The sequence below is a fragment of the Diaphorina citri genome, unplaced genomic scaffold (genome assembly GCF_000475195.1).
Source record: "Diaphorina citri unplaced genomic scaffold, Diaci psyllid genome assembly version 1.1 scaffold416, whole genome shotgun sequence".
In the NCBI taxonomy this organism is placed as follows: Eukaryota; Metazoa; Arthropoda; class Insecta; order Hemiptera; family Psyllidae; genus Diaphorina; species Diaphorina citri.
This window is the reverse complement of record NW_007377851.1, coordinates 3,547-31,404: the sequence shown is the minus strand read 5'-3', so window position 1 is coordinate 31,404 and position 27,858 is coordinate 3,547. Positions and strand designations below refer to the sequence as shown.

The following is a 27,858-nucleotide window of genomic DNA, read 5'->3' as shown; positions in this document are numbered from 1 at the left end:
TAATCTATCAATAATTGAGGAGCTGGGTGCAAAAAGGGCAATAAATGAAAATCATCAAACTGAGATATTTAACCTAGTATCCAATAATAAAAACGGTAAGAATAATGAGATATTTAACTTTGAAGTTTTCAATTTTTCATTTAAATCCTTGAAAAGTATGTTTACAAAAAACGCTGTAGGTAACTCATCGAAAAAAAAAGTGATCACTGCAGTTCAAACGCTGGAAGATAGAGCGCACCACATTCTATTCAAAAAACCGTTTTACGCAAAAAGGGCAAAAATCCATATTTCCCTTTTTGCACCCAGCTCCTCAATTTCTTAATCCTAGATATACCTACATAATGTATTACTTGGTAGGTACTTCTTAATCTACTTATCTATTCTGTTTCTCAATAATACTCGCGAATGAACAAAGAGAAATGGATTCATCGACAACCTAGGCGAATATTCTCATACCTCTTTGTTTTTAATCTTCTGCTCAACTGAAAGATTATTGTCAGGGCGGGTCACAGGGGGGGTCTATCTGGCCCCCTTCGTCCGGGCCCAGATTAATCTAGGGGGCCGAAAGCAGTATTTAGCTAAAACTAGTATTCTTGTTTGTAAAAAAATAGCCTCCGTGGCCCAGTCGGTATCACACTAGTCTTGCACACCAGAGATTCCGGGTTCCAAGTCGAAGTTTTTTTGGCTCTTTGCTTGATGGGGTTTGGGGTGCACTCAGCCTTGTGAGGACAATTGAGTGGCTACTTTAATCGAGAAGCGACCAGTGACGTCATTAGATACCAGTGTAAAAAGTACAAAAATTAAACATGGAAATGGATTGCAAAGGAGACACTTAGTAATGCTGTGATGGCTACTGAAAAAGCTCTATTTTACCACAAAGAATTCATGATTTGATTTCTTGTTTGTAAAAAAATTGTTGAAAGGAGAGGCCAATTTTGGAATTAACCCCAGGCCCCATTAGACTGTGAACCAGCCCCGTTTCCAGGATTTTGTCGAGGGGAAGGACCATGGGCATAGTATCTATGTACCTACCTTCATAATGTTCAGATTTTCTATTACTTTCTCCCTGATTTTCTTGGCCATCAATCTGAAACAAAGTATTTCAAAATATTATTTCCTAATCCTAATATTATATTATACCTACCTATTTAAATATACCTACTCGTACAATAGTGATTAATTCACCGTTGTTTACTTATGACAATGGTTACTCTTTTGTACAAACCAAGTCTCCGATAATTTATTTAAATTATAAAGCTTCATTTGTTTGCAAATTCCCCATTTGCAAGTGAGCCCGTAGCTGCCTTAACCATTTCCTCAGGAACACCATTGTGAAGAGAATCAGAGGATGTGGCAACTTTTGGTTCACTTACCTGATTTGATCTATGTGAGATTTGTGGGATGGGTGTACCTACTCTTCTAGTATACATTATGGCCCTATTGAACTAAAATTTATGTGTGTCTATCAGTTTTTCCGGATGTGAAAGTCCAACTTTATGTGTAGGGAATGCGTGGAAAATGTTTACAGAAATTTATAATTGTGTACAAACGGTACTCAGTTACTTACTTTTTCCTTCCTGTTCACAGATGTCCTCCAAAGAACCAGACCTCAGACCGGTGTGTTGCTGTGCCTGATCCTAAGGATTCCTGTTGTATGGTAGTCCTGTGTGATGTGTCCATACAGGAACATGATGTACATAAAGCAGGAGATATTGGTAAGTCTTGGGGATGAAATTAGAGAAAGAAGAGAGAGAGAGAGAGAGAGAGAGAGAGAGAGAGAGAGAGAGAGAGAGAGAGAGAGAGAGAGAGAGAGATCACGTTATTAGCTTCTAATATATAGTTCTAGCTAATAATAGAAAGACCAACTAGCTTTTCTCTTCTTATGCCTAGACTTTTTTTAGACAAAGATAAATTAGGTACTCACTGTTACCTACATTCGAATCGACGGTCTTTCTTATGAAATTCTTCTTTCCTGTAAAAATAAACTGTTAAAACTAACAGAAGTTCTCTTTTGGTGGAGGAAATGGGTTCTACATATTAAGGAGCGCAGTAGCGCTGCCCCCCGCCAAGTCAAGAAAGTTTGACCGTAACATGCTACCTCTTTTCTCATTTCAGACGAGATCAAAGTTCACACTTTGGAAGCCCTGGATGAGTCTACAGTGAGACTGGTGTTCTCAGTGCCCGCGGTGTTTGTAGGTTTACATGGCCGGGTAGAACTCAGATATACGTCCGAGAAAGAGTAAGTAATCCTACTTTATTACAACTTATAATTTATTATATGTAGGTAAATATGTATGTAATGTTACAAACAGGTACGTGGCAGTGCTGTGCTAAAGAAATAGCAAAGGTTGAGAGCGAAGGGCATCCACTCGTAAAAAAAATTGTAGCCAAAACCACATGTCAGCCCAAAGCAACCACTCCCGGGCTGATTGAGAGGTAAAGAGAAAGAAGAACAATGCCAAAAGTATGTATGAGCTCATCTATCACAGGGAGGAAAGGGTAAAATAATGGACTTCTATAGGTATTTCGATCTCGTACCTCTCTAGCTTCCGCACCCAACACATATTAAGATTTTGAGTGAAATTCCATTCTAAATTGCTCATATTTCCGTGTTTCTCAGCAACAACGAACCCACGTCCTGGGAGCAGCAAGTCCTAGCTCCGCCCGGGGATCTGATCGCGACCCCCGAGTTGGAATTCGAGCTGGGTGGCCTTGAACCCGACACTTTCTACAAAATCAAAATCTCCGTCGTCCTGCGAGACATTCAAAATGTGCCGTCTAGTCAAATTCTGTCCGTCAAAACGCCGCCAGCTGGTGAGTACGCCATAGTGGTGAGAATAGAAAACGTTCAGCCAGCCTAGTTAGCTTGGTTGGTGGCGCGTCTGCCTTACAAGCGCTAGGCCGCGGGTTCGATTCCCGCCCGGGGCTGATTTTATCCTGATGGGATACTGTTCGTTCTCGGAACGGCTGGCTTTTCTCCTATCCTGTCTTCCTTTTTTCTTCGATTTCGGGACGATAAGACCCTAGCATTTACAGTTCCCTCTGTCAAACCTCAAAAAAAAAAAAAAAAAAAAAAAAAAAGTTCATTTGACTTCGCCTTCACCTTCACCTTCTTCTGATTCTTCTTTTTTTAAAAATTTTGTTGTTATTCTTCTTTCTTCTTCTCCGTCATCTGGTTCTTCTTCCTCTGGCTTATTTGTATGCATCTCAGTAGAGCTGTTTATTGGATTTTCAGTTGGTTTGTTCGCCACGAATTTGAAGGGAAACAGAACACAACGCAATGGCATTTCCTCTCTATTGTTTCATTCACATGACTACATACATAGCAGTTATTCTTCGGCTTTAAGGGTTTTCTGATTTTTCCTTCATAAGTCTATTTAGGTACGTAGTAAAAATGAATTAAGTTTCCTTTATGATTGTTATGCTGTAAGTAATATTATAATGTACCTACGAGTAAATGTACCTGTGAGAAAACAAAAAGCTTTATTTCACAACAAAAGCCTTCACAAAAATAAATTGCAGTCTTTATTTCATTTTGAATTTATGTTTAGATCTTCTGCACAAAAACTTAAAATGGATCATTGAAATTGACTGAAAGGAAAACTGTTTCTGCTTTCTAGTCTTTCTACATACCTACCACCAGATATTTCTACAGAATCATCCTTTCGAGTATACTTACCAGACTTTTAGTTAGGTCAATGCTACACATTACGCACACACATTTTAGCGAATCTACAACTTTTTTAAGTTTCCCACGTTGTCTTTCCTACAGAAGCGCCAAAATCGGAAATCAAAGATGGCTGCTCGTACAAAAATGAACACTACAAGACTGGTGAAACGTTCAATGATGCTTGTGAAGCCGTTTGCTACTGTGAGGAAGCCGGGCATATCTCTTGTAAACCGAGGTAAGCTCCCAGTTTAAAATTAACTCGAAAAAAACCAGCCTAATTACATAGCTTGGAAGATAGAACGCCTGCCTTGTAAGCGCCAGGGCGCGGATTACCGCCCGGAACGAACTTACTCCTAAAAAGATAAGGTTCATTCTCAGAATTCGCGGGTTCGAGTCCCGTCTGGGGCGAACTTTGTCCTAAACAACCTAAACAGATGAGGTTCGTTCTAGGAACGTCTGGCTTTCTCCTATCCTGTCTTCCAGCTTCTCCTTTTCTCCACGATTTTGTGACGATAAGACCTCCGTTGTTACAGTTCCCTCTATCAAACCTCTCCAAATAGAACAGATTTCTGCATCAATTTGGACCTCTAAGAAAGAAAAAAATGCTGCAAATATTACCTAACCTATTTTCAACTTTAATGCGAAAAATTCGACATGGTTCGATCTTAAGATCCAAATAGACAACAAAGGAGTACAAAAGATGAGCCCAGAAACAAACAAAACATGAAGAAAACAATAGAATAAGTAGATTAGAAGAGAATAGAATAAGTGGATTAGAATAGAATAAGTGAATTACTCGTAACATTAGAATATAATAGAATAGACGTTGTTAATACTGCCTCAACGAGATTAAGAAGTCCTTTTACCCCAACCGACTCCTGGAATCAATAGGCTAGGTGGAAAAGCACACACTAGGTTAGCTAGGCAAACAACTTTATGAATGGGAATTTGGCCTTGGATGAGATTGATTTGAAACAATATTGAGTAGACTGCATGCTACAATGGCCAGGCCAAATTCTTTGTTTGCATAGAGTAGAATAGAATATACCTTGCTTATACTGCCAGAATGAGACTGAAAAGTCCCTTTACTCCCGCAGTCTAAGCAAGGTCTCATTGTATTTGGTACAATATTTTCAAAAATAAATTACAATAAACCCTTGCTTAAATTAAAAAAAAAAAAAAGAGTACGTGGTAGCAGTGTTATTGTGATGTGTTATTGACCTCAGATAGTCACTAACACCTGATACACCCAAACACTAACTTTTGAGCCCTTCGTACTGGGCCGATTGACTTGAAAATTGGCATCAGTGTCATTGGGATATTTTTCTGTCTGATGACAATAGAGAAATGTCAAATTTTTCCAACGTTTTCGTGACGAAACTATTTTCTTCTTCTTCTTCTTCTTCTTCTTCTTTTTCTTCTTCTTCATTTTCATACCTTTTATTATATTATACTATATATTTTTTAATGTACCTAATTTTCCTATGCGACCACTATACCAGGTATAACAGTTATTATACAGACTAGGAGAGAGCCATCCCCCAAAAAGTTAGAGAAATAGCTTAGGGGATGAAACCATGTATAGTTTTTTTAAGAAAAATAAATATAAACAATTCAATTCAATTCTTCTTCTTCTTCCCCCTCTAAGGCGCTTTAACATTTTCAATTTCTTAGCTCCATTTTTTATCGCATTCTGTTGACTTTTTTTTCTCTGATACTCAGTTACTTACTTTTTCCTTCCTGTTCACAGATGTCCTCCAAAGAACCAAACCTCAGACCGGTGTGTTGCTGTGCCTGATCCTAAGGATTCCTGTTGTATGGTAGTCCTGTGTGATGTGTCCATACAGGAACATGATGTTGTGAGGACAATTGAGTAGCTACTTTAATCGAGAAGCGACCAGTGCCGTCATTAGATACCAGTGTAAAAAGTAAAAAAATTAAACATGGAAGTGGATTGCAAAGGAGACACTTAGTAATGCTGTCATAGCTACTGAAAAAGCTCTACTTTACCACAAAGAATTCATGATTTGATTTCTTGTTTGTAAAAAAATTGTTGGAAGGAGGGACCAATTTTGGAATTAACCCCAGGCCCCATTAGACTGTGAACCAGCCCCGTTTCCAGGATTTTGTCGAGGGGAGGGACCATAGTCCAAACAGAGATGTACCTACCGGAGCACTGGGTGGGGGGATTGATGCTCCAATTTTTTCGGAGTCCACCCCAGAGTAAAGGAGGTAAAAACAGTCCCCTCGCCCCCTCCCTAAAAACGGGCCCGCTCTGATCGGTTCTGATTACTCCTGACCTACATCAAATCCAGCGGATTCTCTACAATATTCTTATAATATTCTCAGTCTAAGAATAAGAATAGTGATGGAGAGGTGTGAGACAATGAAGACTGGCGCATCTCTTTATTGGGGAAATGAGGTTAGCGGTTGTCTGGTTACGAGACGAGGTTTGAATCCCGGAGGTGGATATTCTTTATTCTTCTTTACTTTTTTTTTCTTTTACTTCTTATTTTTCCTCGTCCTTTTCTTCTTCTTCTTCTTCTTCTTCTTCTTCTTCTTCTTCTTCTTCTTCTTTCGTCTTCTTCTCCTCTGAGAAGGAATACTGCAATTTTACTTGTCCCTCTGTCAAACCTGATTAAAAAAGGATTTGGTAAATACCTACTCGTAAATGCTGGTGTGTCCGAACAGAGTCGACCGGCTCGGCTGTCGATCGACGTCGACTCTGTGTGGACACACCTACACCTTAATTGATCTAAATTCCTAATTGCTCTCATCAGGTCAGTATAGGTATGTATAGGTACTGGAATTATCTTTAAATTAATTGCGAACATTTTATACCTGATTGCAGGTAGGTCGGCAGTTCTATCAATTTAATGCTTCATTGAGATCAAGCATGAATTCTTGTATTGAGACTTGTGGGATGGGTGTACCTACTCTTCTAGTATACATTATGGCTCTATTGAACTAAAATTTATGTGTGCCTATCAGTTTTTCCGGATGTGAAAGTCCAACTTTATGTGTAGGGAATGCGTGGAAAATGTTTACAGAAATTTATAATTGTGTACAAACTTGGAGAAATATTTGTTTGATACAAAAAGAATATGAACGGTGATTGATTGTGTCAGCATATTTTACTGGTCTATCAAAAAATTGATAAAAAATTTATGTAGATAGGTACTACTGATGACTAACTATCAAACTTGCAATTAGATGACACAGAACTTACCTATACGGTATACCTAATACTCACGGTTATTCTTCCAGGCATTAAGCGACGCGACGGATCCACCCTTGATTTTTTTTTTACAAAATGCAAAAGCGTTCAGTCCAAGTCGCACAAAATTCAACTCATCTTAATGTTTACTCTTCCTCCTTCTGATTTCAGTCATGGACACAAGGCAAGCGCCATCCAATCTCACCGGATCTGACGAGCCCAAAACTGATTCCCCCAGTCTCATCTCTTCCTCACAAGCCCCGTCCACAACGGCAGCCCTAGCAGACGCCTCACCCACGTCACAAGTCACGCTGGAGGCAGCCATGACTCCGAAAGCCAGAGCACTCAACTTGACGTTTGATGATTCTCGTCTGGATGATGTTACGATGGAGGAGGATGAGAGTAAGAAGGACACTCCACCATCTCCCCCGACCATGCTGTCAACGTCAGAAGCAACAACAACCACGCCATTCCTACCAACGATATCTTCAACTCCAAGCACGACCGTGGCGCTGCCAGCGGAAGAAATCTGCGTTCATGGTGATGAGAAATACTCTGCAGGCCAGACATTCAGTAAAGGCTGCCTGGAGACATGCCTGTGTGGGAAGGGAGGACTGATCAGTTGTGAGCCCAAGTGTAAGGCGCCCTACGTGCAAGCGGGATCCAATAAGGATGAGACTTGCATGGAGAGGCCTGCACCAGAGAGCGACTCGTGTTGCGTCACCTTAGTGTGCACAGCGGCTGTCAAGGAAGAAGTGACAAGTACCACAGCCGCCGCAGTTTCATCATCAGGTAAGTTTAAATAAAATGTACCTAAGCAGGGGAAAGAATCCACTTTTTAGCCATATCTTATCAGGTAAATAAAGGCAAAGTTTTAATAAGTTTAGATTAACGAGATTGGATATTGGTGAGATTTCGCACTTCTCAATAATTTGCCCGATAATCGAAGTTTTGGTTTCTGCTCATGCACAAAAATACACGGTGTTATAGCATTTCTTTAACAGATCTAAGGTTACCAAGATATTCTTCTTCTACTGCTTCTTCGCCTTCTTCTGATTCATTTTGTTGTTATTCTTCTTTCTTCTTCTCCGTCTTCTGGTTCTTCTTCCTCTTCCTTTGACTTATTTGTATGCATCTCAGTAGAGCTGTTTATTGGATTTTCAGTTGGTTTGTTCGCCACGAATTTGAAGGGAAACAGAACACAACGCTGGCAAGAGTTAGAATTCCACTCTGAAAATTCCACCTTTTCACGGAACTCTGCTTCTCCATTGTTCTTCTACTCCATCTTCTTCTGAAGTTGTGGTCAAATAACAGTGAACCAGTGGTCAAGTCATCTTCATGGTGAGCTCAAGTGAAACTTTACAAATCAAAACCAAAGTGCCTACCACTTGAACCTACTTACACACTTACTCGAGTGCTGAGGTAGCTTACTTGAGTACTAAGACAGCTTACTTGAGTGTTTCATTCTCATTTCTTCATTGGTTAGAAAAACCAAGATTTTATGGAAGTTACGTCGATGTTTTTTGGATTTCTTCGTTTCTTATTTAGGATTAGAAGAAGAGTTAGGAGTATTCTTTCATCTTTGTACTATCGTCTTGAAATCGAAGAGAGGACAAGATAGGACTACTCATCCTCTCATCTGTAATCTTCATGAGTCATGACCTCATGACTCTAAGAAGTCTAAGAGGTTTGATAGAGAGAACTGTAACTGCTAAGGTTGAAGAGTGAAGGAAGACAGGATAGGAGAAAGCCAGACTTTCCAAGAACGAACCTTATCTGCTTAGGATAAAGTTCGCCCCGGACGGGACTCGAACCCGCGATCTATCGCTTATGAGACAGTCCGACCCTCCAAAGTAGGTGTAGAGGCTGGAAAGCAATGTATGTATGTAGTTAGGTACATGTTCAATTTACTGTAGTATTTTATCGATCGGAGCTATTTTTGTCATGAATCCTAACTGCTGTTCCTTAGACGTACGAGTATGTAGGTATTGTCTCTGCTACAAAAGCCACCGACTAACATTACCCCCCTATTTTATTCCAGTTTCCCCAACTGGTCGGAAATTCCAACCAAAGTGACAGGCTGTGAGAACCGTTGCTTCTGCGATTCGGGCAATGTGACGTGCCAAAGGGTGTGTCCAGAAGTACCCAAGACTCCGCCTGTGGACATGCCTTGTTCTGCAAAGGAGGCGGTCCTCGAGAATATCCCTGGGGATGATTGTTGTGTCTTCTGGCAGTGCCCTAAGGAGAAGTCAGGTGAGAGCATAATTTTCCCCACTCGTCTCTTGATCCTTAGAGCAATCTTGTTTTTCCCTTCGTGGACATAATTATGCTGGAATGATTCTCAGATCTTTCTTGTTCACTTCATGGACATATGGAATAATTCTCAGGACTTTCTAAAGGTGGAGTCTAGCTTAATTTTTAGGCCAGCCATTCAATTTCAGGTAAACCTGACGGATACGCCTGAACAGGTGTCAGGTCTACCTGGTAATGTAGGTAGGTATAGCATCAATAATAAGTCTTTCAGGCGACCTGTCAGGTCTACCTGATAGTGAATAGCCGGACTAACACTTTATGTTGTTATTATTTTCAGTAAACAAGACTTCCGATCCAGAGATAATGACCACTACACCAGACACCATAAGCAACTACATGACACCTCAGAAACCAGATGGGTACAAGGATCATCACAAGTCCAAACCTTATGGAGACTCCAAGAACATCTTCGATAAGAAGGAAAAGGAGAAAGAGAAGGAGAAGGACAAGTATCACGTCAAGAATAACACAAAACATGATGACAACTTCCTGGGGCCTTTCAACCCCAACTATTACCAACAGAAGAATGCAACCAAGCATGACTTTATAGATGATATCCTTGGTCCATTCCACCTGCAGGACTACGCACAGGATATCAAGGATCACTTGAAGAACAACAAAACCACAGATGAGTATGAAGATTATCAAGATAACAATGGCGGCATTGAGCAAGTACCAGGGGGCTTGGATCCTTACCTTTCCAACAAGAAGAACATCTGGGGTATTGGACAGAAACCTAACATTCCATTCAAACAATCTGACATCTATTATCCTGGGAAGCAACCACCACATGAGCTACATCCTCATGATCCTCTGCTACTACATGAGCTAGGACCTTACCAGAATAACAAACTCCATGTCCGGCCTGAGAATCCTCTCGTCCACCCAGGTATTACAGGAGGAAAACACAATCCTAACCAAATCCTACAGGACTTGGGCAACGGATTCCCCCCTAAGGGAATCAAGCAGTCTGGAAGACCTGATCCTCAAAATCCTCTTCTTAATGGAGAAGGTATTCCTTCTAATGATGGTCTCTATCATCAATACCTCCCTAACCAAGATATTTATAACCCTCGCCTCCCTAGCAAGTATGAGGAGCAAGACTTGTCCCCTCATAGTGACAAGGAGATTATTCACATCCATAGTGACCATCCACTCCGGGTGGAAGATATTTTGGGTCACATTCAGAACAAGGACAGACCAGGACAACCTGTGCATCCCGGACTAACTCACCAGCACTATTTAGATCCTGCGCATGCGTACAATCCTTCGGCACATTTGCACCAAGTCGAGGGGTCAAAACAAGGTGCGTTGTTGCCCCCACACTGACAGTCACTGACTAGAACTAACCGGTGCTCGGTCAAACTAATCTTTGCTTTAGGTTCTTTTTAAATACCTATGAACCAATTTCCAGACTAACCTATTAATAAGGGTAGATGGCTTTTTTCTTTCGAATTTCATGTTCAAAAAGATAAAATCATAAATACCTACAACTTATATCCAATACAAGTGCATGTTTCTTTACTTCTCCTATCCTTTGTAACTCTGCTTCCAGTTCCTTCCATCTTATTTTTTTAAGAAAGACATCCGATTAACACAAATAATAGAAATCCATGTCACTATTTTCACTACCAATGAAACTTATCACCACTAACTAAACATGTAACATTCCAGGATTCAACGGACAGCAACTGTTCCCTCCTGGTTTTCCACCTCGGACTTCTCAGCACGATTCCAGTAAGTTCCTCATATTATAACTTACAAAGTTTTAATTAGATAATTTTTTAGGGCTTAATTTAAAGTGGCGGGATTCTCCAAAAGGAGCTCTTCCACCCAACCGCAGTTTTATGTAACTTGCTCCTACAGCTTTCACGTTATTCGCTTCTAATACATAGTTCTAGCTAATAATGGAAGACCAACTAGCTAATAATGGAAGACCAACTAGCTAATAATTGAAGACCAACTAGTTTTTCTCTTCTTATGCCTAGACTTTTTTTAGACAAAGACAAATTAGGTACTTACTGTTACCTACATTCGAATCGACGGTCTTTCTTATGAAATTCTTCTTTCCTGTAAAAAATAAACTGTTAAAACTAACAGAAGGTCTCTTTTGGTGGAAGAAATGGGTTCTACCTATTAAGGAGCGCGGTAGCGCTGCCCCCCGCCAAGTCAAGAAAGTTAGACCGTAACATTCTACCTCTTTTAACATGATGTGCATAAAGCAGGAGATATTGGTAAGTCTTGGGGATGAAATTAGAGAAAGAAGAGAGAGAGGGAGAGAGAGAAAGAGAGAGAAAGAGAGAGAGAGAGAGAAGAAGAGCTCACTAATGAGAGAATCCTGCCATTAAGGCATTGAAAAAGAAAACATATAGAGGAGAGAGAAGAAGAGCTCACTAATGAGAGAATCCTGCCATTAAGGCATTGAAAAAGAAAACATATAGAGAAAGAGAGAGGGACTATAAAATCTCAAGTCCTTCTCCACGTAGGTCCAATGGTCCATGGATATGTACGTTACATAGGAATAAGGAAGTAAAAAAAAACTGTCAACCATCTGGATACCAACCATGCACACCGTTACTTATCTTCAGTGAGCCATCGGAAACTAGTGCATTCAACGTGCTGCTATCCCTTCGACTCGGGCTTCCAACTAAGTTCCTTCAGGATAATAATGTGGAATAATATTTTTTATGAATGCCTGAAAACTATTCTAATTATGCAATGTGCCCGTCATCCACAGACATGGACGATGTGGAACTTCTCTCAGCCTCCATTCTAAATTCCACTGCCGTCAATTTGGAAACGTCCCAAACCATTTCCAACTTCACCGTCGAAGTTAACGACGACAAGGAATGGCGGACCGCCAATTCTGTCGGCCCAACGGTGACGGGACTCGAGCCTGGTCGGACCTACAAGATGAGGATCCGACACAAGGGAGATATTAGCAATGAGATATCCGTGGCTCTACCGGCCGCCAAGAAGAATACCATGTGCGAATTCAACGGAAAGACGTACGCTAGAGGTAAGAAAAAAAAATCTTGAAGCCTTGAAAAAATATCTTAAAGGCTCACAGTGTGAAAGAAAAACTTGGTGGTTGGGTGAAAAAGCTCCTCCAGAAAAACCCTACCACTTAATAGAAAGCCATGGAAAAAAAATAATAATATGTAATAAAATATATACATATATTTATGAATAAAATTTTCGAGATGTGAATTCTTTCCGAATTCGAAAATCTGTCTGCGTCCTATTATTGCTGTCTATTTTTTCAACCCATCCTAGACTAAGCAGCTTATGTCTCACAGCTGGGTAGTATCCTAAGATTGTAAATATCATATTCTTGTCAATAGCCTCGTTTATTTTGAACTCCAGAATAGTTTTCCTCGGGGTGTCTATTTTGTAAGCAACCTCTAGCATCCTCTTTTTGCGGAGGACATACTTGGTCATTTCAGATATGTAGTTCAGGAAGTTGTAATCTGAAAATTAAGTTCAGGAATTTGTATTAGTTCATTTAAAGGATACCTAAACATTGAATACCGGTCACTCATGCTCCAATTGTCTGTCAGATCTAGGTCCATCCGAGTGTGAGGATGTCTTGAAAATTCTTCCACTTACCTTCCAGTTTCTTTCACTGTCAAAATCCACTTACCTTCATAATGTTCAGATTTTCTATTACTTTCTCCCTGATTTTCTTGGCCGTCAATCTGAAACAAAGTATTTCAAAATATTATTTCCTAATCCTAATATTATATTATACCTATTTAAATACTCGTACAATAGTGATTAATTCACCGTTGTTTACTTATGACAATGGTTACTCTTTTGTACAAACCAAGTCTCCGATAATTTATTTACGAGATGTCAAGCTTATTTATTTCGAATGGAATAGTCAACCTCATTGTCAGGTTTAAGAACTTTTGTACTATGTTAAAGCGCCTAATCGAAAAAGAAGTACCACTTGATTTCAACGAGAACCCTCATAACTATTATTCATAGCAATTACTAATTACCTTTCCCCTCACCAGGTGAGGAGTTTCATGATGAGTGTCGTGCGTTTTGCGTGTGTGGCAAGACAGGCGTGGAATGTGCTAACATCGAGTGTCCCAGTGACTTCGGTCTGGATGAAGTAGACCCCCACTGCCTGGAATGGGAGACGCACCCCCCCAACTTTACACCTATGCCGCCCAACTGCTGTCCGGAGAAAATGGTGTGCAAGAAAAACGGCTCGTGTCTGTACGAGGGACAGAGGTGAGTGAGAGATGAAAAGGTTTGATAGAGGCTCCTGAGATAGTTACTATGTACTATCGTCTTGAAATCGAAGAGAGGACAAGATAGGACCACTCATCCTCTCATCTGTAATCTTCATGAGTCCTGACCTCATGACTCTAAGAAGTCTAAGAGGTTTGATAGAGAGAACTGTAACTGCTAAGGGAACTGTAACTGCTAAGGTTGAAGAGTGAAGGAAGACAGGATAGGAGAAAGCCAGCCTTTCCAAGAACGAACCTTATCTGCTTAGGATAAAGTTCGCCCCGGACGGGACTCGAACCCGCGATCTATCGCTTACGAGACAGTCCGACCCTCCAAAGTAGGTGTAGAGGCTGGAAAGCAATGTATGTATGTAATTAGGTACACGTTCAATTTACTGTAGTATTTTATCGATCGGAGCTATTTTTGTCATGAATCCTAACTGCTGTTCCTTAGACTATGTAGGTATTGTCTCTGTTACAAAAGCCATCGACTAACATTACCCCCCTATTTTATTCCAGTTTCCCCAACTGGTCGGAAATTCCAACCAAAGTGACAGGCTGTGATAAGGCAGACGCGCCACCAACCAAGCTAACTAGGCTGGCAGGATTGGGGTTTGAAAATCAATACCTGGGCTCCTTCCATGTCCTGAATGTTTGTATACAGACAATTTTGTGTATTTATTACGGAGATAAGTGGAGGGGCGCGGGTTCATTCCAGGAAAAGTTGTAGAATTCAATCAGCATTTATTCGTCTCAGACGGGTCTATAAGATCCAATAATATTAACACTTCGGCTTCTTTCCCCCAGCCACCTCTTCAACCACCCTGCCTCCTGTAATCCCAGTACAGGCAGATCTCAGGGCGGTGGAAGTCAACTCGACATGGGCTAAAATATCCTGGAGGAAGTTCACAGACTTTGAGCTTCAATTCATAGATGGTGTTCAGCTTAGATATAAAGAACTGGATGGCAAGGTATGACTATGACTACTTATAAAAGAAAATTCTTCCCACTATTCTATTGAAAAAGTATCGGGAATTGCAATGGTTAGTACCTATTTTAACAGGTTTGATAGAGGGAACTGTAACTGGTAGGGTCTTCCCAAAGCAAAGAGAGAAGGAAGACAGAATAGGAGAAAGCCAGTCGTTCCGAGAACGAACATTATCCGTTTAAGATAAAATTCGCCCCGAGCGAGAATTAAACCCGCGACCTAGCGCTTGCAAGGCAGACGCGCTATCAACCACGCCAACTAGTCTTAGCTTGTGGCTTGAATTAGAGTTCAGTGTACATACCTGAATCATAGAAGGTGACTCAAGAATCTAGAATCGATTTCAACATATCAAACTAATCATTAGGTACTGTCTCTCCTCTTCCCCATCAGGTTTACGCAGCCACGCCACTGATTCATCGTGCAGTCACAGCATACACAATAGAAGATCTGAAATCAGACGCGACGTATGAAGTGGGCATATTCTTCATTCCATTCCCCGGACAGAGCACTGAGCTACAGGCACATAACACGATTCACATATCCACCACTATTGAGAATGGTAAGAAGGATTATGTAGGATATTTAAAATTAAATCATCATTTAAAATAGGTACTAATTAATTACTAAATAACTCATCTCCCAAGAAAATAAAGTACAAAGAAACTTGTGTCAGCCATAAATAAGACGGATTAGATTTTTTACCCTATGATTTTCCATTAACACCAAAGGAACGCCTTCGTCCCGGAGTTCTATCACAATTTGTATGAATGCCGTGAAACTATTTGAGTATGCAAAGTGCAATGAAAGAGAAATTTTGTGGAGATGTCTGATTTCCGAGTGTTTTACTTTGCCTGACTTTCCTTACTCAGATAGTAGGAATTTCATATTAGGTTTTGGGAAGGAAATTGGGAAATGCATCCCCCAATTATAAAGAGGAGGTAGGTAGGTATCTATTAAATGAAGGAGGGCACGAAAACTAAGGTTTAAATCCCTATAGCGACGTAATATTTTAACCAGTCCTTCCATTTTTACTTTCCATTTTGTTTATTATTACATTTTTTTTTATTATTTTTTTTTTTACAAATTCTTTTTTTATTTCCTATTTTTATTCCAGACCCATACAAGTTCGAGCTAGTGTTGGACGTGCACCATCTAAAGTCTTCCTCAGTGGAGGTGTCCTGGGGAGGTGTTCCATATCCGGAAGACAAATACGTCAACATCTTCCGTATTATCTACCAGAGTGAGGGAGGCAAGGAAGATTACAGTCAGTTCAAACTGGCCAAAAGGGACCTGCCCGCTTCCAATCTGGTGACTGACCTCAAACCCAACACGAGGTAAGATCCGTTTGAGATTCATCCATTCCATTCCAATCTTTCAGAGCTGGGTCATTTCTGAAAGGATTTTATACAGAAACTAGCTGAATTCCGTCGCTTCGCTCCGGAATCCCGCTAGTTTATCCCGAGGCATGGCCAAACTTGTGGAAAAGGCATGGCCGAACTTGTGGAAAATAATAAAAGTTCGCGCTGCGCGCTCCCTATCTGCATAGTTATCAAACTAAAAACATAAACGGAACTCAAAATGTTGGTCGAGAGTCGAGAGCGGAACATTTCTCTCCCGCAGTCTCTGCACTCTGTGTATTTCTTATGGAGATTTTAGCGATCAAAAATTGATCATATCTCAGGATCGGTTTAGAATTTCGCAAAATCCTTTCTTATTGCACACCTAGACCATAAAAGGAATATTCCTACCAAATTTCAGCTTTCTAGGTGTTGTGGTTCAGGAGATAGAGCGATCAGCGTGTGAAATGTGAATGAGTGAATCGATCTTGATTCTATAATCTTATATTATAAGAATGAGATCCATTCACTCATTCACATTTCACAGTTCACATTTCACACACTGATCGCTCTATCTCGAGAACCACAACACCTAGAAAGCTGAAATTTGGTAGGAATATTCCTTTTATGGTCTAGATGTGCAATAAGAAAGGATTTTGCGAAAATCTAAACCGATCCTGAGATAGGTATGATCAATTTTTCATCGCTAAAATCTCCATAAGAAATACACAGAAAGCAGAGTCTGCGGGAGAGAAAACTTTTCCTCGCTCGCCTAAATTTGAGTTTCGTTTATGTTTTTAGTTTGATAAATACAAGTTATTCGGCCATGCCTTTTCCACAAGTTTGGCCATGCCTCAAGTTCGGCCATGCCTTTTCCACAAGTTTGGCCATGCCTCAAGTTCGGCCATGCCTTTTCCACAAGTTTGGCCATGCCTCAAGTTCGGCCATGCCTTTTCCACAAGTTTGGCCATGCCTCAAGTTCGGCCATGCCTTTTCCACAAGTTTGGCCATGCCTCAAGTTCGGCCATGCCTTTTCCACAAGTTTGGCCATGCCTCGGGATGAACTCTATTTCTTACCTTTTTACTGACATAATTATGTACATCTATACTTACTTACTTTTTTAAGTAGGTAAGTGTATGTACATATGTTGAATTTTTTACTTTCAATTTTTTTTTTTTTTCATTTTCAATGTCTATTAGGTTCAATTTTCAATGTCAGTATGACATGTAGGTATGTGTTCAATTTTATTGGAAACTGAACACTAGATCGCCAGCCTAGTTAGCTTGGAGGGTAGCGCGTCTGCCTTGTAAGCGCTACGTCGCGGGTTCGATTCCCACCCGGGGTAACAGCTAAGGTTCGCTCTCGGAACGGCTGGCTGTCTCCTATCATGTCTTCCTTCTCTCTTCGCCCTTAATCATTAGTGTCTCCTTTATTTGTCATGTTTCAGGTATCGCCTCTGGTTGGAAGCCTACCTAACCAATGGCAGAATCAAGAAGAGTAATGTGAAAGATTTTGTTACCAAAGCAGGGCCTCTGCCTGTGGCTAGCACACAGCAAGGTAAGAGTTTTAATTAAATTGTTTTTTAAAGAACTGAGAGGTACCTACCTATATTACAACTAGGTGTTTTTCCTAAGGTAAAAACAGAGTGAAACAGAAATCAAAGAGCATAGAGCTTTTGCCCTCAGCTCAATGCAGTTCAAACTATTCAAACTTGTCACTTCCCTCTGTTGTACCTTCCCTATACGTTCTTGACGCTCTATGCCTATGCGCTATGCTCTTCGCTCCACTCTGTTAAGAAGAATGTGGCCATAAATTTTACTATCCCATCTTTGGTTGGGTGGAAGAGCTCACTCTATGAGAATCTTGCCATAAAGCTTTAAAATAATAATAATATAATCACCCTCACCATTCCTCCCCCTCAGGTAAACTTGAAGCCACCCCCCTAGTGGAGGCTCACGACTATTACGGCCCGCTAGTCGTGGTGTCCATATTGGCGGCTGTGGCCATCGTATCCAGTCTCATCCTACTGCTGATTCTGGCCAAGAAGCACGGCCATAATAAGGCCCCCATCACGGCCGTGGCGAGGAAGCCCACCCAACATTCGGCCGCCTACGATAATCCCTCGTACAAGGTAGACATCCAGCATGAAACTATGGGTAATTGAGATGTGATGTTTTTTTGTTCGGCTTTGTTTTATTTAGGTATTTGTTTTTGAACTGGATTTATAATTTTATATGGAGTTTTCGAATACGGTATGAAACGAGAGAAAAATTGAAGACTTTTCAACACATTTCGAGTTGCTTTATCGAATTTCCATCTCAACCCAGACCTAAATAAATCCAGTTCTTGTTTCAAAAATGCTTTCGTTTGAAAATGACACTAACAAATCTAATCGAATGATTAATACCTAAAACATAAAAAAAAGAGTACCAAGACCAAGTGTACCTTCAATGTTTTGTTATCAGATTTCATTTATATTTAACTTTTTCTTTAAAATTGCATGAAGAGTACCAAGACCAAGTGTACCTTCAATGTTTTGTTATCAGATTTCATTTATATTTAACTTTTTCTTTAAAATTGCATGAATTTATAATAAATAAAGGTTACGAAAAGGTGATGGTTACGAATACAAAGTTACGAAGTGTTCTAGGTGTTGTTTTGAATAAATGGTGGTTTATAACAAACAACCGCGCCACGTACACGTTTTGCATGAACTATGTAGCTAGGTACTGACTTATTATTATTAAGATGTTTGATAGAGTGAACTGTAACTGCTAAGGTATTGTCGAAAGCGAAGCGAGAAGGAAGAGAGGATAGGAGAAAGCCAGCCCTTTCGAGAACGAACACTATCCGTTCAGGGTAAAATCCGTCCTAGGCGGGAATCGAACCTGCAACCTAGCGCTTACAAGGCAGACGCGCTACCGTCCAAGCTAACTAGGCTGGCAAAAGGTGTCGTTTGATTCAATAAGAACTGATAATAAGTATCTCAGGCGACCTGTAAGGTCTACCTGACAGTGTATGGCAGCGATAATAAGTTTCTCAGGCGACCTGTCAGGTCTACCTGATAGTGTATAGCCGGCCTAAAGACCGTCCCTCAGTCACTCCTCCTATTTGACCAAATTCATTTTCACTTTTTTGCAGACCTCTGACAATGACACGGAATCAGGGAAACGAACCAACGGGGTACACATCCCCATGACCATCATGCAACCTTCGGCGTAAAATACCTAAAACATAAAAAAAGAGTACCAAGTGTACCTTCATTGTTTTGTTATAAGATTTCATTTACATTTAACTTTTTCTTTAAAATTGCATGAATTTATAATAAATAATGGTTACGAAAAGGTGATGGTTACGAATACAAAGTTACGAAGTTAGTGTTCTAGGTGTTGTTTTGAATAAATGGTGGTTTATAACAAATAACCGCGCTACGTACACGTTTTGCATGAACTATGTAGCTAGGTACTAACTTATTATTTTAAGATGTTTGATAGAGTGAACTGTAACTGCTAAGGTCTTGTCATCCCAAAAGCGAAGCGAGAAGGAAGACAGGATAGGAGAAAGCCAGCTCTTTCGAGAACGAACACTATCCGTTCAGGGTAAAATCCGTTCTAGGCGGGAATCGAACCTGCTACTTAGCGCTTACAAGGCAGACGCGCTACCGTCCAAGCTAACTAGGCTGGCAAAAGGTATCGTTTGATTAAATAAGAACTGATAATAAGTATCTCAGGCGACCTGTAAGGTCTACCTGACAGTGTATGGCAGTAATAATAAGTCTCCCAGGCGACCTGTCCGGTCTACCTGACAGTGTATGGCAGCGATAATAAGTCTCTCAGGCGACCTGTCAGGTCTACCTGACAGTGTATGGCCGGCCTAAAGACCGTCCCTCAGTCACTTCTTCTCTTTGTCTAGGTACTAACTTTTTACATATTAAGATGTTTGATGGAATGTAACTGCTAAGGTCTTGTCGGCCCGAAAGCGAAGCGAGAAGGAAGACAGGATAGGAGAAAGCCAGCCCTTTCGAGAACGAACATTATCCGTTCAGAATAAAATCCGTCCCAGGCGGGAATCAAACCCGCAACCTAGCGCTTACAAGGCAGACGCGCTACCGTCCAAGCTAACTAGGCTGGCAAACGGTATCGTTTGATTCAATAAGAATTGATAATAAGTCTCTCAGGCGACCTGTCAGGTCTACCTGACAGTGTATGGCCGGCCTAAAGACCGTCCCTCAGTCACTTCTCCTCTTTGACCGAATTCATTTTCACTTTTGCAGACCTCTGACAATGACACGGAATCAGGGAAACGAACCAACGGGGTACACATCCCCATGACCATCATGCAACCTTCGGCGTAACACCCTGTATAAATAACCAAGCCGACCCTGTATACGACCGGGTGTCCCTATCCCTGTGTAAAGCTTTCGTACTGGAAGACGTGTGTAAATTATTCTACAGGAATCTATTCAGATGGCCATTCGCCAAGGTGGAAGGGAATTTCAGAGGGAAGAAGTTGGAAGTCAGCCACGCCCAAAACCGAGGCGCATGAAAGAGATTGATTAAAAATGTCAACCCTACTTGAGAGGTCCCTTCGCCAAGGTGGAAGGGAAATTCAGAGGGAAGAAGTTGGAAGTCAGCCACGCCCAAAACCGAGGCGCATGAAAGAGATTGATTAAAAATGTCAACCCTACTTGAGAGGGAAAAGACAGTAAAAGAAGAAGATTTGAATAGATCTCTCTGTAACTTTGTGGAGGTCAATATTCTGTAACGTCCGGTACCCATATTTTCTGAAGCTCCTTCAAAAGGCCAATTTTGAGCTTTTTTGTTTCAATCTTGGTCGAGGTAGGACTTTATTGTTAAATTAAATGTCTTAAAAAATAATAATAAAAAAAAAAAAAAAAAAAATGGGAAAAGACAGTAAAAGAAGACGATTTGAATAGATCCCTCTGTAACTTTGTGGAGGTCAATATTCTGTAACGTCCGGTACCCATATTTTCAGAAGCGCTTTCAAAAAGCCGATTTCGAGCTTTTCTTTTCAATACTTGTCGAGGTAGGACTTTATTGTCAAATTAAATGAATAAATGTCTTTAAAAAATTAATAATCATAAAAAAAAAAGAAAAAAAATCAATCTTTGTCGGATTTCGAAAAAGCTTTTGGTGCTGAAATCAGCCCACAAGGTTGTCTTCGGTCCAGTTAGTTTTACATTGAAGGAAACTCCTTTCAAACTCCAATGCGGATTTGTACTTAATTCGAAACCAAAATGTCTACCAATGACGGGTTTCGTAGCAATATGTAAATTTTCATAGTTTATTCTTATGGTTCCGGTATTGATTTTTCAGGAAAGTTTGTAATCGATTTTGGTTGAAGACCCCGGATTTAATGCACCATGTTTGAACATAATGTTCCGGGATCATAGCAACATAATATTATGTAATACATGAAATAAATTGAACATTTATAGAGAGATCCTTTGAAGTGAGATACGTGTATGTTAAATACATGAGATACGCGTATGTTTGAAATTAGATAAATAGTTAACTGTTGATCAAAGTCCACAGATCAAAAATTTAATGCACCATGTTTGAACACAATGTTCCGGGAACATAGCAACATAATATTATGTAATACATGAAATAAATTGAACATTTTTATAGAGAGATCCTTTGAAATGATGTTAAATACATGAGATACGCGTATGTTTGAAATTAGATAAATAGTTAACTGTTGATCAAAGTCCACAGATCAAATGATTTGACTCACTACTTCACTAGAATTAATTCTGAAAAATTGATACCGTGAACACCTTGTTAAATACCCTTGATTAATCTCCACAATTATTTCTATTGTAAATTGCATCCGATCAAATGAAGATCTTTGGTATAGCAGAGGTGCTATATTCAAGATGATGTAGAGCCATATTATACGAAATAAGCCATTATTTATTAACATTTATATTGGAAGCGATTTTTTCACATCTTTGATTCTTTAATCATAATAATTTAATAAATTTATTAAGAACAAAATTTAATAGATAAAATAATCTATCCAAGTCTTGAGAATATTTTAGCTGATGGTTATAAAATGGGCATTTTTGTTAAGTTTCCCTCCATTTGTGAATATGTATCTGGCTTTGTATGATATTTGGCCATCAAAGACTAGAATAATAGATTTAAAATGGTCTTTCCGGACTTGAAAATTGAAAATTACAGAAAAAAAAGCTAAAATCGACAACATTTCATCATTATTGAAAGTTCTGAAAAAATCGTTTCCTGTTAGATTATTATGTGTTTTTATCAAGTGACTGATTTATTTTATTTTGTACTGTACATAGCAATAGTTGAATATGTTTGCAGTTTAACAGAGTCCCTATTAGAAATCAATTTGATTCTAGAGTGAGTGGGAGTGGGAGTGGGAGAGGGGAGAGAGAGAGAGAGAGAGAGAGAGAGATTACTTGTTTAACGTAGAGAAAAGAACAAGCAGTGCAAGAGGAAGGGGGAGGGAGAGAGAGAGAGATTAATAAATTCAAAGAAGTAAAGCTCGTAAAATAACTCAAAAGAAAGAAAGAAAAATAAACGAACATCCATTAGTTAATTACAAACTCTTTCAAATCTTCATGAGCTTTAAATTCAATAAAATATGATAAATAATAATTATTATTCAAATATTTTTTTTGGTAATTTTGTAACAAAATTTGTAAATATAGAAAAATAAAACAAAAAATAATTAAATGAAACTAGACCTTTTTGTGCCAATTTTAATTTTATTCCATGCAGCCTAGGTAGGTATATGTCTCTTTCGAAAGTTTATATCTAGGTTACAAAAAATAGACCCTATTTATTGGAGGTTATTAAATATTTCGAAATAATAGAGCAATAGACAACACATTATGATTAAATTTTCATGAGGGGTATCAAAAAATATACACGATAAACTTTATTTCTTATTAACTTTCAAGAGCTCTAGAACACATTGAAAATGAATTTTCATTAAACATAATAGCACATATTTGATATTTACCCCCCTGGGTTTGCAATCCCATGTTGAAGCTCACTTGGGGATTTTACACAAACACATAAGAGTCAATATTAAAGCCAGCGGCGCGCGGCGATAGCACGTTCAATACAGCAGTTCCCAATAAATCACTGAAGCTAAGCAAAGTTGCGCGTGGTTAGTATCCGCATGGGTGACCACCAGGTCAATCGCGGCCCCTCTTAAGCTGGGTGATGTTAATATGAGTGGACGGGTAGGCTAGTAGCTTGTCGCCCAATGGTGGGTAAATTCCAGTTACTGTAAAACCTTAGCAGTTACATACAGTGACGAAAAAAAATCCCAAATAGAATCAACATGAGTCTGTAAACAGGGGGGTTCAATCATACACATTTCATTTACAGGGTGAAACAAAACAGAAGTACCCCCCTATATGTCAACCTGTGTCATTGAGGAGTCAACAGAATTAACGCACTAATCCGGAGGTTGCTGGTTCCAATTCTTCCTGGGACGGATTTTTATTGTATTTTAATTCTATTTTGCTGGATTTTAATGCCAAAATATAAGAAAATCTCTTACAAATATAGGTATTGAAACACTTAGGAAAAAATATGATATTGATTAAATTTTATAGAGTACTTTAATTATAATTTTATTAACAAAAATAGGATCAAATTTCAAGTGGTCTTAGATTTACCGTTTATTTCACCCTGCACAAATCTACTAAATTAACGAGAGTGAGACGTAAAAACTAGAAAACAACGAAAAAACAAAATGGGGAAATGCAATTATTTAATGAACAGAAACATCTCAAAGTCTGATAAGGCCGGGGGCCACAAAGTGATGTTAAACTAAGTTTAAATTTTAATCTCGGATTAGGTAATCTGATTGGTTGATTAGTTGATAAAAAAAAAAAAATGTATACAATTTTTGGATTGCTCGGTTTAAGATTGCTTAAACCGAGATTAAAACTTAAACGGAGTTTAAACTCACTTTGTGGTCCCCGGCCCAAGTGTTCATCAAACAAATTTAATGTGATTTCCTTTTCTTTTGAGGAATTAAATGTGCAAAAGAAAATACAAAGTTGACAAACAGTAAAGGAGTCGGGTTCATTTTCTTTCGAACACAAAAGAGATCTTAAACACAGAGATCAAAGATTAGAAGAAAAATATAGGAAATCGTGAGCGCAAGATGAAAAATAGAAAGTAAAAAACTATTAAGAACATTGAAATCAGACATGAAAAATAGAAAGTAAAAACTAAAAAGAACATTGAAATCAGATATGTAAAAGAAAGTACAAAAATATGAATCAGACTAAGTACAACATGCAACAAAAAGAAGGGGAGATTTGTAAAAAATGAAAGGGAAAAAAAAAAAAAAAAAAAAAAAAAAGATTCAAAAGGAACATGATAGCAAAAAGAGGTAAATATTAGGTGTATTTTCCTTTGGGGAATCTTTCGGGGAACGGAACCACTTCCCTTTTGGAAACTGAAATGGCGCCTGTACTAAACCCTAGGCTAGGGAATCTAAGATGGAGTGAAATCGGAATAGGTTCCCTTTTGGAAACTGAAATGGCGCCTGTTCTAAACCATAGGCTAGGGAATCTAAGATGGAGTGAAATCGGAATAGGTTCCCTTTTGGAAACTGAAATGGCGCCTGTTCTAAACCATAGGCTAGGGAATCTAAGATGGAGTGAAATCGGAATAGGTTCCCTTTTGGAAACTGAAATGGCGCCTGTTCTAAACCATAGGCTAGGGAATCTAAGATGGAGTGAAATCGGAATAGGTTCCCTTTTGGAAACTGAAATGGCGCCTGTACTAAACCCTAGGCTAGGGAATTTAAGATGGAGTGAAATCGGAATAGGTTCCACTTCCGAAAGTTTCCTCAAAAGAAAATACACTATGTTTGGGCTTTAGTGGTTGTAATAATAATATTGCTTGAAAGAGATCGGTATACGTGAAATGACTAAAACAAATCGTTGCAAAAATGGAGGACAATATTGGCTCCCCGTCCATTATCCCAAGTCAAAGTGGATTAGAGTCAAATAATGGTGCCTTACCTGCCTACAAACATGAATTAGAATAGGGATGTTGGTTGAAATCTTATATTATAAGAACGAGATCCATTCACAGTTCACATTTCATAGTTCACACACTGATCGCTCTATCTCTAGATAATGACCAGGACCACATGTGAGTTAAACTTGGATTAAATTAAACTCATTAGATTTAGGCCCAGGAACTCACATTGAGATGATGAATGATTAAAGTTAACTTATGAACCCAAATGCAGCTTTTTTTAAACTTTAATAAAAAAAAATTCTGTATTCTGATTGGTTGATTAACTTCAACCATTATCTCGAAGTGTGATCCTGGCCCTTCTGCGGTAAAAATACTGCGATTCAGGACGAGCCAATTAACCATGGTTAGAGACCATCACCCCGGTGTATGGCAGAAAAAAAAGATATCCTTTCTTCATTCTGAAATCACCATTTGGCTACAGCTGAACCCGCTACAACAACAACAACAACAACAACAACAACAACAACAACAACAACAACAACAACAACATCTTAAAAATTAGATTAAAATTTAGCCATTCAGAAATCAGTTCCAATTAAACCAAATTTAAACACAGATTGTAGGTATAAATGAGATTGCTCAATTATGGCCATAAATGTTAAATGCTAACAAATGCCTGAGTGTAGCGGACGGATACAATACTATAAACCGGGGCCACACTTTAAGATTTTAATCCAGTAGGATTACCCAGTCATTTTGGTTAACTTTAATCATTTGAATAAGATTCATAATTAATATGGGATTGGTAATTAAACCTTTAATGGCCGGGATCACAAGTTTAAACTCGGTTTAAATTTAACTCTTGGATTAGGCAAATTTGATTGGCTGATTTCCAGTGGCGTAGCGTGGTCTAAATTCAAGTGTAAGGCGTGTAGGGTACTAATTTCCATCATCCATGCTCTTCATGGATTGGCATCAATCGATTTTGGTTGAAGACCCCGAATTTAATGCACCATGTTTGAACATAATGTTCCGGGAACATAGCAACATAATATTATGTAATACATGAAATAAATTGAACATTTAAAGAGAGATCCTTCGAAATGAGATACGTGTATGTTAAATACATGAGATACGCGTATGTTTGAAATTAGATAAATAGTTAACTGTTGATCAAAGTCCACAGATCAAATGACTTGACTCACTACTTCACTAGAATTAATTCTGAAAAATCGATACCGTGAACACCTTGTTAAATACCCTTGATTAATCTACATAATTATTTCTCATTGTAAATTGCATCCGATCAAATGAAGATCTTCTTTATAGCAGAGGTGCTATATTCAAGATGATGTAGAGCCATATTATACGAAATAAGCCATTATTTATTAACATTTATATTGGAAGCGATTTTTTCACATCTTTGATTCTTTAATCATAATAATTTAATAAATTTATTAAGAACAAAATTTAATAGATAAAATAATCTATCCAAGTCTTGAGAATATTTTAGCTGATGGTTATAAAATGGGCATTTTTGTCAAGTTTTCCCCCTTATCTGGCTTTGTATGATATTTGGCCATCAAAGACTAGAATAATAGATTTAAAATGGTCTTTCCGGACTTGAAATTTGAAAATTACAGAAAAAAAGCTAAAATTGACAACATTTCATCATTATTGAAAGTTCTGAAAAAATCGTTTCCTGTTAGATTATTATTTGTTTGTATCAAGTGACTGATTTACTTTTATTTTGTACTGTACATAGCAATAGTTGAATATGTTCGCAGTTTAACAGAGTCCCTATTAGAAATCAAATTGATTCTAGAGTGAATGAGTGAGTGAGTGGGAGTGGGAGAGAGAGGGAGAGAGAGAGAGAGATTACTTGTTTAACGAAGAGAAAAGAACAAGCAGTGCAAGAGGAAGGGAGAGGGAGAGGGAGAGGGAGAGGGAGAGAGAGAGAGAGAGAGAGAGAGAGAGAGAGAGAGAGAGAGAGAGAGAGGAGACATTTAAAGTAGTTATAGTAAAAAAAGGAATTCACAAAGCTTGTGAGGACTATAAACATCTCTAAAGAATATAACAACCCGTAATTAGGTCCATCTTAGATTTTTGTATTTTAGCCAGGTCTTTCTTACCTTTGGTCCGTTGGAGGCCCTAATCACGCAATTAAGCAACCTGAGGAGTTTACAATGTTCAAACTTGTATTGATCCCCCCAATGAAGACAAAACAAAGTCGGGACTTTACTTTACAACATACTAACTTAGGGACACAATGCCAGTACAACTAGGATGAACCCGAAAAAAGAAAGCAGGATAGCATTAGAGCGAATGACAAACACAATTCATCCCGAACACCACAAACCGTCCATAACCCGTATGTCGATAATAGATGAGCATGAGTGTGAGGTGGTGGATCTCCCCGGCGCTAACGTCACCAGTGGTCCCTATGTTGGATCCTTCACAATCGAAGACACTAGAACCCTTGACAACATGACTTGCACGATAGCGGCGACCGAAATTATAAACGAGAATACACAAACACATTGGGGTTGCACTCAAAGTTGTACCCTAACAGTTTGGTCCCCGATTTATAGTTATACACGATAATACAAATTACTTTTTATGAAGAGTTACACATATCTCGAGAAACTTTCAATTAGTTCTTATTCCAAAAGACATATAAAAAACTATGAGTACTTGAAATTAGTTATTTCAACAACAGATAACGAATAATAAATCTTTATAAATATTGAGTCACATTTATTTAGTCCCAGAAAAAAACCATTTGGATATTTGAACAGCTTCTCCTGTATATGGATAACATCCACGTACCACCTTATTACTTTTAACCGTTGTTTGTTCCCAGATCAAAGTAAATTAATAGAAAAAACAAAGATGAATTAAGAGATATAAAGGTAAAACAATGTTTTAAATGGTTTTATACAACTTACTTCATTTAAAATAACTAGTATAAAATAACTAATTTCGAGTACTTCTAAACTTTCTCAAACATAATTTATTACTACAAGGAACATAAAAAAGAAAGAAAACCCAATAAAATGCTCGAAATGAGGAAACTTAAATAATTA

The 27,858-nt window shown here is 38.8% G+C and overlaps 1 protein-coding gene across 1 annotated transcript; it reads left to right on the top strand.

The window, feature by feature from the left end:
- Positions 1-1,654: 1,654 nt before the first annotated feature.
- On the top strand, positions 1,655-20,199 carry LOC103508617 (putative epidermal cell surface receptor). Its single transcript, XM_026823186.1, has 20 exons — positions 1,655-1,715; positions 2,116-2,239; positions 2,621-2,814; positions 3,773-3,905; positions 5,421-5,529; positions 6,451-6,460; positions 7,059-7,679; positions 8,052-8,103; positions 8,929-9,140; positions 9,478-10,506; positions 10,875-10,937; positions 11,938-12,219; positions 13,220-13,442; positions 13,961-14,001; positions 14,249-14,412; positions 14,820-14,988; positions 15,544-15,763; positions 17,215-17,324; positions 17,690-17,898; positions 20,041-20,199. The coding sequence occupies exons 1-20, from the start codon at positions 1,655-1,657 to the stop codon at positions 20,119-20,121; spliced, it is 4,107 nt and encodes a 1,368-aa protein (XP_026678987.1). The 3' UTR covers positions 20,122-20,199.
- Positions 20,200-27,858: the final 7,659 nt, after the last annotated feature.